This window comes from Magallana gigas, chromosome 10 (genome assembly GCF_963853765.1).
Source record: "Magallana gigas chromosome 10, xbMagGiga1.1, whole genome shotgun sequence".
NCBI classification, from domain to species: domain Eukaryota; kingdom Metazoa; phylum Mollusca; class Bivalvia; order Ostreida; family Ostreidae; genus Magallana; species Magallana gigas.
Genome location: NC_088862.1, coordinates 18028985 through 18041182, shown reverse-complemented (window position 1 = coordinate 18041182; position 12198 = coordinate 18028985). Strand labels below are relative to the sequence as shown.

Below are 12198 nucleotides of genomic sequence, written 5' to 3'. Positions count from 1 at the left end.
TCAAGGCAAATTAAATGTCTCAAAAGTCAGAGAAACAACTGATACACTGATACACGATTTGTAATTTTGCCGAAACTGTTTGCATATCGCTATCGTTAGTGCATTTCATTTTGTGACGTATTTTGAAAGTATGAAAGAAAGGTAAATACCGAATATACATGATTGTATTGACAGACGATTAAAAAAGGGTACGAGTACAGACGGCAATACTGTTGTAAATATATTTCCCAATCATCCATGTTTCTCTAATTCAATCAAGCAGTCTGCAAATATTTTTACTGGTAACAAAACAAGGGTTCAATATATCGAACCAGTAGGAAACATTGATAAACTAAATATGGCTAACTAGAGACGGTAAAAAGTCATTGATTGCCTAAAACTGATTTTATTGTCTGATGACATCAACAGTATATAAAGTAAATTTTCGAGATATTCGATCTGGAATTGATTTTATGTAGTTTAAAGTTATTTCTCATCGCGTGCCAACCAGTGATTTAAAATCATAAACAAGTTAATACAACGGTTACCATAAAATAAGTAAAATTATATTAAAAAACACATAGAAACTTAACTTTTGCAAGAACATTACTTCAGAAAGTTTTTAAAGAAAAATAAGAAATGAAAAAATTTAGTCCGAGATTTCTCTGTTTCAATATTAATGTACGTGCACCTTTGTAGTAGCATATCTTCCTTAAATACACAAAACATGGCAATCAATATTTGTTAATAACATTCTTATTTTGTGTTTTTAAACAACTTTTAACTTCAGGTATTAAACTTTGTAAATATATTTTATAAAACGATATTCGTGCAAATATGTTTCCCGAAATGAACCTACAGAAGGGCAAAACCGTTTTTTTAATGTCACAATGATTAACACACCAACTTATTCATGGTTTAAAAGATGTATTATTCTTAACATAAAATTACGGTTATGTATAAAATTAACGATTTACTTCCTCAAACGTAACTCTAAGTAGGACATATCAATGTTCACCAGGATGTCAAGTTTGTAATACAATCATCGTGAGACCCATTCACTATATTAATTTGACTTGTTTGATTGATTTCCAATCGGACACCACAAAAAGTTCGTCGTTGCTTTCTTTTCTAATTATCATTCGACTAGGAAAAGTAATTTGTTCGAATATTTTCAAAGCATATCCTGCACTGCTTATCAGGTGAATGTTGTGGCTAAGAAAACCGGCGATATAGATATTTTCCATGTAGTCTTTTGTCAAGCCCACAGGATATTTTAACTCGGAATGTTTATATTGCCATAACTTTTGTCCATATTCATCAATTGCTCTGACAGTTCGAATTCGCTCACCATTAATTGATGCTTTACTTATGTAAATATTGTGACCAGAAGTCAGAGTAACAATTTCAACAACGTAATCTTCTGCAGGTATAGTTTTCCTTTCGTTTCCATTTGTATCCATGTGTAAAATAGCATTGACGCAACCTACAACCAAACTTTCTTGAAAGACAGATATTCCAAAACACCGTCTAGTAATGTTAAACTTTGTATAGGTAAAAGTGGTATTGTCATGAATTACTTTAAGAGCGTATAAGTTCCCCTTGCCGCTTACAGCATATATGTTAGTCTTTATTATAACAGCGCGAAGAATAGTAAATCGAAATGCTAGACTTTTACGAAATTCTCCAGATGTATCACAAATTAAACCGGTTTTATCATCAACAAAACCAAGAAGATCTGTATCTTTTTCAAAGAAGAGAATATCATTGATTACTACATCATCATTTCCCATATCCAGTACCATTTTCTTTACTTGTGCAATTCCTCTTGGAACGGACTGGAAATCTAGATTATTCAGGGGCATTTGTTTTTCCTTCACAGCTAACGATGCAGAAGGTTTACTATTCTTTATTTCCTTTAATACCTTGGGGAAAGTTGCAGATATTTCTGTGTCCTTTATGTATAATTTTGCCCTTTTCAAACGTTTCAAGTGGATTTTTATTTTATGAAATCCTCCTACATAGCCAGGGTTACAATAGCTTTTGTTTCCACTGGTCAGAAATTCTTTACAGTGATTACAAAGGTCGAGCAGGTCAGAAAAAGTTTCCATGTTTCCATCTATGGCTTTCTGAGTTGATTTAATATTTTGCGCAAGATCTTCATGAAGTTCGTGATCAAGTTTATCCAATGCTTCGTTGATTTCCTGTCTTAGTTTGCTCATTTCATCTCTGATTTTATCTGCTTTATTTTCAAGTTGTGATTGCTTTTCTTTTTGAATCTTCTTTAATCTCTTTAAATGACCTTCGACACGATCGATTTCGGAAAGCATCTGTTGACTTCTATTTTCGTTTTTAATTTTTTCAAAAACGTTCTCAATCGAGTCCATCTTGCATGTTTTGTGTTCTCTGATACTGCAGAGAGCACAACATGGTGTGTCATGATCAAAACAGAACACTTCTAAACATCTAAAGTCGTGCTTATGGCAAAAATTTTCTTTTAGATCAGGATAAAAAGGCTTGTTTACTTCTTCCAAAGGTACCACATCATGGATCATAGTAAGTGTCAACTTCTTGTGATGATCAGTACATCCCTTACATAAACATTCTAAGCATGTACTACACAGGGAACTGGCTGGTTCATTTTTGTTGTCATTCAGACATGGCCTACAAAGCTTAAGATCGTTTTTGTCATCAGCACTTTTAATTAAAAACTCGATCGTTGTGTTTCTAGGAAAGGTTTCTGCCCACAACGAAGAATTGTCAGGAATCGAACCTGGAACAAATTGTCGACATACAGGACAATGAAAACCCGTCGGAGAATCCTTTCCATGACACGATGTGATAATATGATCGCTCAAACACTTTTGGCAAAACGTATGTGAGCATAAAATACTTCTTGGTGTTTGTAATGTTTCCATGCAAATAGGGCATTTCGTAACATCCATTTTGTTCTCGAGAGAACGGTATTTATTATTCCTACTTTCGGTTTGGAAAGCACTGACTTGGTCGTAACTAAGGACAATGAACGCGCTTGATTTAGTGTACACCGGTGTAAACATTTTGTATTGTATGTCAAATGCACTTAAATGGTGTAGTATACATTGTGTAGAGAAGATAAGAATTAATATGGCGGAAAACGGTTATTTTTTTAAGAGAATATTCAGTGACCATTAGTTTTAATACAAATGCAACGAAATAAACACATTTTAAATTTAACGGCTCTCATACAAAATACAACTTGTATGCGAGTTTTTAATCGGTTATATTGCTTTTAACCATTTGTCAAGTTTCCAGTCATAACATTCGAGTGTCCGCCATATAGGTTTCAGTACTTCACCCAACAACACATGCCCTTGACTCCTCGTAAGAAATGTACACCCGATGTACAGCTAAACTCTACAACACTGAACTCGATTTACAAGTGTACACAGTGTACACCTTTTTAGAAAATCAAGTGCGCCCACGGTGCAATTATAAGGAAAGCTAATTTGGTATTTAAAAAATAGTCTAGTTTCGGTGTCTAACACTGTTTTGTTGTTATATGACGAAATTTGATGTCGTATTTTACGCAGGGTTAAGGTCATTATATAAATGTACCTTTAAATCTCCAGACAAGACAATGTTAACTGTAACTGTATGTTAACTATATAAAGAGTATCTAACTTTCACTATATATAAATGCTTATTTTTTACCTATTATTTTTTCAAAATCATAGTGAGTGCCCGCTACATAAAACTGAATTGTAAGCTATGTTGATGGATGTAGTTATGCATGCTTACTATTTATCAATGCAGTAATGTGTATGAATGAACTGTACTTGTCGTCAAATGAAAATTATCGGAATTTTATGTGGTACATGTTTATATTAAACGTTTCAATTCGTGATATGATGCTGAATACTCTTTATGCTAACTACATTCTATGAATAGAAGTCGGTTTTTCTTTTAAATTGCTATGGAAGGTGGTATGTGTATTTATTATATACTTGTTTTTTTATTCTTTGAAACCTTTGTACGGTCATTTGAGAGTCCTTGTGCCAAAAACATTCCCTCGAGCCTGTTAGCAAAAGCTGACTATTTTTATTGATAATTTTTTTTATTAATATAAACTGCTTTTTAAAAAGTTGTACTTGGCTTGTAAGAAAGAATAAAATTCTCATTGAGGAATCGACTGAAATACTCAAAAAATGTATTTAAAAAAATAAAATGATATTAGTTTTAAAATATGCTCCTGGGTACATTTAGCAATTAACTGTTTTGGTTAAAGAAATCTCAAAATTTGTATCAAAAATTATAAATTTAAAATAATAATCATTAGTTAGAAATACTTCTCTTGTTCACAATGTTGGTGAAAAATGCGAAACTGACGGCTTAGACTTTGGCTTAGTTTTGACTTTATTCAGTGAAATTGCAAGTTACAAATGGAAAGTCGTAGGGGAGGCACTGTACTCGAGAACTTGTGTCTCAACTTGTTAAAAGCACCGAATGCTTTACCAAAGATCACACATGTGTTTTCTTTTAAAGTTAATATTAACAAGCACTGCGATTGGATCAGCTACTCGCAGCTGCAGCCAATCATAAAACGGAGCTTGTCACCGAGTTTTCGTAATGAAATCCGCCAAGGGTTTATGGGGAGCAAAGTGGACCGACAACCCTTGGCTAGCGAAGATGTCATCCCATGACATTTGACGTACCGTCTCCAGAGAGTGTGCACATTCCTTTGGGATGTATTTGATTTCTGGATAAAACAGGGATGTTTGTTTTCAATTGGTTTTCATGCATATAAGACATATTTATAATAAAAGACCCGATACTCAGTCGGGGAAAGATTTTTGGAATAAAATGATAAAAGATCAGAGAATGGGTCAGAGCTTAAAACAACCATTTAGTGTAACATTTCTTATTCCTCAATATAGGAGTAAAAAGCACTCATTAAAATTGTAACTTCTATTGTGAACTATAAACTAAAAAGAGTTTGGCAATCTGGTGAGGAATTAAAAACGAAGTGAAAACGCAGTGGCGGGGGTGGGGGAGGGGGGGGATACTAGACTATTTTGTAAGTTGTATTATCACCGGGTTTCATTTCCCTCCCAACTGGTGAAAGTCACGTGATATGTAAATGATCTGCTTAATTCCTTCATATACATGTACATATCGTCTATTGTACCAAAGTCCACCCATTCTGATCTTTTTTAGCCGGGCTGTAGGCGGGCAAATCGCCAATGTTACTATAAATAGCACAATTTCAAAAGTTAACAAAAAAACAAACAGCGTCAAAGTAAAAGCTTCCGCTTTATCAAATAGTTACAGAAAGAGCCACGTTTTGTCAAAAGTGTTGGCATTTTGTTGTTGTTTTTTTTAATTTCAGAGAGAATATCTATCTTTTTTTTAGTTTTCTTATTAATACTGTGTCTTGATTAAAAACAAAACTTTTTGGACACATGCAATGCGCATGAATTTCCATGAACTACTTTGCTTCGCGTTGAAGAAATGGGGATTGAATACTAATACATAACGCTTGTTGCAAAATTCAAGGCAGCAACTGTTGAATTTTTTTCTACTAGACAGACATATTTTTGTTTATAGCCGCTTACAAAATTTGGTCGCTCTCCGACGCTTTGCCGACATTAAAAGCATGAGAGAGAGAGAGAGAAAGAGAGAGAGAGATTTTCATTCTTTACTACACAATATGCACCAAAAGAGTCCGGCTTTTAGTACTTCAGTATTTTGATTATTAATTAGAAGGACAAAATCATAAACCAGAACAAAATTTACTGTTACAGGGTGTACAAAATCATCTCTAATTTATGCGTCAACCATTACAATAAAACAATCCAAGCTCACAACACTAATCAGGATATGTCATATTTATTCACTCTTGTGCTAAATTTATCAAAAGCATGGTATCGTTTTTATGCGTTTAAATGTCATCCTATACAACGGAAATGCCGTATATAGTAGGAAGTAGGAAGTACTTTCAATTAATTAAGTATACGATTTTTTAAATGTTATATTAAATGAGTCATGCTATACAATAGAATTATACAAAAGTCATAAAATTCATCTGCTTGGTTATTAGATAGAGACATATCAAAGTAAAGTAAATTTTCGTGTCTTCTGGGGTTGAAATGCACGTACAATAAATGATTGGTATCAAAAATTCATCAGGTAAGTGGCATGGGAGGGGAGAGGGGCTGTGTAGTGTAGCCTCCCTCATATTTTCCCCTTTTTTCTACAACTTAAACAAACATAGAATTGAATATTATCCAGAAGGTGGTGGAAATGGGATCTTTAGACATGGTACATGTACCCCACCACGCAGCTTTTCAGGTTCAATATTTATTTCAACAGTTTCGTATTCACTTGATTGACAAGGAATGGAGGTTGTAGTTGAACTCAGGATTGTTGTGTACGGATTGTGTTCTTGTTGTGGATAGTATCCGTTTGTCGCCTGAATAAAACTGTAATCGTGTGTGGTGATTCGAGATTCTTCAATAACTATGTAATCGCAATGGTCTGTAAACTGCAAGAAATATCCTAAAGTTACATTATGATTTTTAAACTTTTAACACGTTTCATGTCTTTCATTACAAATGTACTTACCTCTTCCACCGGTGCCGACCTTGATTTCCTTGAAAAAAGATATTGATTAAAAATGAATAAAATTTGTACTGTTAACAATTGGTTAACATTTCTAATCATTTTTACTGAACCACGTACAACAGTATGATTAGATGATTAGCTTTTTCACCTCAAAGTAGGATACTCAAGATTGGATGTTGGTGGTATCTTTTAAAATCGTTTGTTAAACAGACTAAATATATCAGCTATCTACCATAATTGATGGGGTCTATATGCTTTATTTGGCGTTACGGTGTATTTAGTACTGCAGTACTACTTTAGACCTTTCTGCACTGAAAGTGCAGATTGCACATAAATCGCTTTTCCCTCTATATTTTATTATCGGAATAACCTATGGCACCAAATACAAAACTATTTAGAATAATTAAAATGAAAATTATCATAAAGAAAAATATTACAACTTCTTCACCTAATTGATATTTTGACCTTTTTGCACTGATAAAACGCTATTTTTATCCATTACCAATTCAACATGTAATGAAATTATTTAAAAGTCTCAAACTTTTTCTCAAATAGTGATTCACTTGTCAGAAAAATCTTAAAATTTCAGAAAATAAAACAAAAGGTGTGGGTCTATGAAGTAAAATTTGAGAAATGGCATGAAATAAGCTGATTTTAGGCAAAAATTGGGATTCATTTCTCCTTGAATTGTATGAAATATAAGTTAAATTTGCCAATATGTGTTGATAGAAATATTGAAAAATTGTTAAATTATGTTTTTCGTAACAAAATGAAGATATCCTAATGCAAAAACTATCTGGAAACTTTGTTTGCACTAAAAATAAGGAAGCTAAAGTGACAGTACTCTAAAAACAACTGAGTTATGAAACATGTTCATTTTCTACATAAAAACCTTCCACCACAAAATATAGTGCAATATTAAACTCTGTAAAATATGTAATTTTTCCATTTCTATTTTCTTCAAGATAGTTTAATGGGCATTATAAAATTTGAATTTATTGGTAGAATCAATTTATGATGCATAATTTCTAGAATAGAGGAGACCTAAAATGGCTACCCAAAAACAGAGGAACGAACCTCTTTAAGCAATATAGCCTGATGGTTATTTTGCAGCCAATAATTTATTATTGCACGCAATGTGTGACGTGTACCTGAAGCGTCTATACAGCAGTGCGCAGACTCCCAGGAGTATTAGCAATGCTAAACTCACAAAAATGATGACCAGTACAAAAGTATTCTTAGGGACCTCTGGAGGACCAGTGGATGGAGGGGTCCCTGTAGGGGTTGAAGACGCGGCTCGTATTCCTGTTCTGGTTGTTGGCAAAGTTGTTCTTGGGTTTTTGTGGGGAAGATAATCTTTACAGAAATATTTTGTATGAATAAAAAATCACTATTATGAAAATAAAACAAAAAAATTTTAATGTCATGTAAAAAAAAAAGGCACTTAAGTCCCTTTGTGACAAACTGCAAGTTGTTTCCGTCCGATATTTCGCCATCCCTATGTAGACTTTGTTTCAATTATAAACATTTTAGAAACGACAAATCAAATCCCTCAACTCAACTAATATTTTTATCTGTACGTGATGATGTATGATAGTAACTCTTTCAGTTTTATTAATCTTCCCTTTTTATATTCAATTCAGCTCCAGATCCCTATCTTAGCATATATTTTTTATTAAATTGCATTATTAGCAATATAACTGCTATGCGCCTCATAAGTTTATTATACCACAAACATGACACTAACGTTTAATTAATTGTGCAAGATCCAAAATAATGTTTCGATATTCCACCCTAACCCAAATCTATATTTATAAATTAAGGCATTTTGCAAATGAAATACAAAATGCCAGCACCAGAGTACTTGCTTACACCTTTGTTATTTCAACACGTGTTAGATGATGTCCATAAGGTATAATTGAATTTTATCTGATAATTTATTATTGTGAAATTAATCAAGAACCTACTTTCATTTTCAATAAACAAGCCCGAAATACCAAAAATGAGAGTAAGGTGGTGAACACGCTTTGGCGGATCCAAGTCATGTATAGTCGCAATTAATCAAAATATATACTTGCAATGAAATTATATTAGTAGTAAGGAGTGAATATTTACCTTTTTAGAGAATACATAGAAGTTAAGATTTGACAAATGTTGAATAAATAAAATGAGTCAATTCGTTTCTTTAGTTTGGATTTGATACCCATTCGCTTTCGGTGAGAGAATGGGATAGAACTTTCGAGAACGGGTAATTAAGAACGCGGATTGACTAATTAACGAAAAGTGTAGGACGAGTTCATCTTGCATTGCGGGCAGATACCTTGGATCGGACTTCGATTTAAAAAAGTTAATAAAATGGAACAATTAAATACGATTTTAGTATTAATGGAAAGAACATTCCAGAACGGGGTGCCCAGAAACGAGTTGACTAATTGACATCATGGCGGAAATTGTAGGGCGATTTAACCATCGGGCAGATACTTTGAATCTGACAACTTTGGTTTAAAATATTCATGCAAATGGATAATAATGCATAACCTAGCGTGCTTTAATTTCATACTTTTTTTACAACGACAGATTGGTTGAAAAACTTGGACAATAATTTGTAAACATTACCAGTTATCGGCTAAGGCCAGTTATTGGCTAAACTGAGAGTTCGGGTTAATAGCACGCGACTATTCGAGATTTTTTAATATTCAGTCGTCTGTTTCTAATAAAGAAAATTCATAAGTTTGCTTGAAAACTTTCTTGAATATGATTTAACCATGAGCTTGAACGGTCATTGTTTACCGCTGATTTACATCTTTGCACTTTCAGCAGTGGAGGAAGTGCCGTGAAGAGTTAAAACTAGAATATGACCTCTTCGTGACACGTTATTATATACATTCTTCATTTTGACATAATATCAATACATATATTAAACATGTAGAAACAAAAGGAAATCATCAGTAAACTCTGAGAGATATAAAGCGCAGTTAAACGCATGATTGCCCAAAATTGTGTATTGAAAAGTCTTCGATTTTGTGTATTACCGTATGATAACAAACCAAAGAGTTTATGAGTTTTGTTTATGTAACATAACCCCTAGCTACTACCTTTAGTCTGACCCAAAAAGGGGCATATTATAATTTAAATTACATTATGCAGAGTATCAAATCAACATGTACAGGGATTTTATTATGTTATTATCGCAAAGCCGATAACTGCTAGATCTACCGTAAATCTTAATTAGGTTAATTCGGGGCGTGCCTAAAAGCAGAAAAACAAAACGTTTTGAGTAATTTATAATGATATAATTTATATAATGGATAAACAAGGAAATCACCATTTAAAGTATGTCAATATTTATCCAAAAATATCAAGAAATTTTAGCCGATAACTGGCACAGTGCCAGTATGGTTAAAATGGTCATTAGAATAGATACTTTTTTTTTCTCAAATATTAAATGAAAATGTTTGATTCATAATCCAAACTAGTAATCACTCGAATCTTGTGATTATTTATCGTCTCTAAAATTGACTAGACAACATCAAATAGATCAATGAACAAGAAATACATTGTTCAATGTATCTGGATATTAACATGTTTGTACCGATAATACATACCATAATACACATAGATGTCACCGTAACAACAACGGTCCTCATACAGAGTCTGCGAGGATTGGTTATTGTTGTAATAAACTGTATAAAGCTGTTTATCCTGTCTTGTGGAGCAAGACCACATAATAATTCTCGTGATGTTGATGTCCTTTGGAGCCGTTATATACACGAATTTACAGCAGCTAGGTAGAGAACATCTTCTAAAATCGGATTTTGGCATAATTCACCTACATAGATGTTTTTAAAAGTAACAAGTGAAAAATGAAAAAAAAAACAATTGAATAATTTATCCTATCTACATAATTATCTATGTCATTTAACTTGTATTTCAAGGTGCGCTATTGAGCTTATGAGATTTATTACAATAAAATGAGAGAAATTGAGAGAGCGGCCTCTGCTATGAGGAAAGCGTCTGCTACATGTACTACGTTTACTTAGTCGTACGTAGGGATACTGTGTTTTGCGTATGAGATAATAAGTTGGACATACGACATGAACAGTCAAGACAATATAAACTCAGTCGTAGATAAGTCGAATGGACGAGTTACTAAGCTGTACAATTAAGGTACATGCACTTTATTACCAAGTTTCTTCAAATTAACCTCTACCACTATCAACAGCAATCGCATAATCCGTTGGGGGGGGGGGGGGGGTTATACTTTTTACAGTTTATTTCCTTATTTTCAATTCAATTTTTACATGGTCACAGTAAAGGGGGGGGGGGGGGGTCAACTCCATGTTTATTCAATTTTTTGTATGTAAATTTAAGAAAATTAAGTCTTTGCTGCGCAAAAATGTGCCCCCCCCCACCCCCCGGCCACCCCTGATGCTACGTGCCGGCGATAGGAAACTCTTGGCATTTTATTGATAGTTTGATACAAAAGCGAGCGTACATGAAGAAATGAAGTTGTTCTACTATTGTGTAACAGGAGTATTTGTTGTATGTTGAAGAAATCAAACAAACGCCTGTTCGGGTTCTGGGCATTTCCAGTATTAATGGTATAGATAGTAAACAAGTACATGTATTCCTTTTAAAGGAATGATCGGCAACAATGATATATTGATAGCTAGAAGCAATCAACATGATCAGTTTGATGTAAAATGATTAAAAAAGTACTGTATTTTTACAAAATATTAATAGAATATTTTGAAGCTGTACACCATAATTTCATCATTATAAACCGTCAACATATTTAATTAATTTTGAAATAAATTTGGGGAAAGCCGTTCGTTAACCCCTTGTCTAGTTTTATATTTTTAACGTAATTATTAAATGTTAATGTATCTTCTTCTTCTTCTTCTTCTTCTTCTTCTTCAGAATACTCAGTAGGGCTCTTCAAAGAGCATTAACACGTATACAAAGAAAAAGATGCAAAATCAAATGAAAGGCATTTTTAAAAATTTCCAACCATATGAAATATGAAAGGGTATACAAACACGTAATAATTGTTTTTGAATGTGTGTGGGCAGCTTCATCAAAATCATCTTGACAAGCAATTAAAAAAGGTTGAATTCTCACATTCATAAAAAACCCCTAACTACATGTATAACTTCAATTCAATTAGAATTCCTTATTTGCAGTTTCGTTTATTGCATGCTCCTACAAAAGTGTGTGGGGGGGGGGGGGGTCCATGATATTTCCATTTATCCTATAAAGTTAAAGGAAGTGAACATGAAAAAAATAATTGTTGTTTAAAAAATTATAAAAGCCTTTTGAAACTTAAAAATGAGGTCTGTTACCTATTTGTTTATTTCTATCAAGAGATTTTATCAATTTAACACTCTCAGTGAAAGGTTTATGGAGGTAATCCATTATTCCCCAGCATGCATCTGTTCTCTGACGTAGATAAGCCACATTGCTGCTGGTGACTGGGTCAATGTTGGAACTAGGCCAGTGTTTATGTACAGAGTTGATAAAAGTTGAGGAGAAAAATTATGCCTTGATGTGAAGAAAAATTTTGTGTACTGTCATGAGAAGACAAGGATTTAGTACATTTCTATAAATGAACCTCAG

General features: G+C 33.2%; 1 protein-coding gene across 1 annotated transcript; it reads right to left on the bottom strand.

Moving 5' to 3' along the window:
* Positions 1-5866: 5866 nt before the first annotated feature.
* On the bottom strand, positions 5867-10807 carry LOC109619097 (uncharacterized). Its single transcript, XM_066074104.1, has 4 exons — positions 10188-10807; positions 7734-7938; positions 6583-6610; positions 5867-6502 (listed from the first exon to the last, which is right to left on the bottom strand). Exons 1-4 carry the CDS (start codon positions 10402-10404, stop codon positions 6242-6244), a joined length of 711 nt encoding a protein of 236 aa, XP_065930176.1. The 5' UTR covers positions 10405-10807; the 3' UTR covers positions 5867-6241.
* Between the last annotated feature and the right edge of the window lie 1391 nt (positions 10808-12198).

Coding starts and splice junctions, on each gene's coding strand:
- LOC109619097 (XM_066074104.1), bottom strand. CDS start 10,404: ATGCCAAAATCCGATTTTAGAAGATGTTCTCTACCTAGCTGCTGTAAA. Junction 7,939..10,187: donor TGACATCTATGTGTATTATG/GTATGTATTATC, acceptor ATTTCTGTAAAG/ATTATCTTCCCCACAAAAAC. Junction 6,611..7,733: donor CTGCTGTATAGACGCTTCAG/GTACACGTCACA, acceptor TCTTTTTTCAAG/GAAATCAAGGTCGGCACCGG.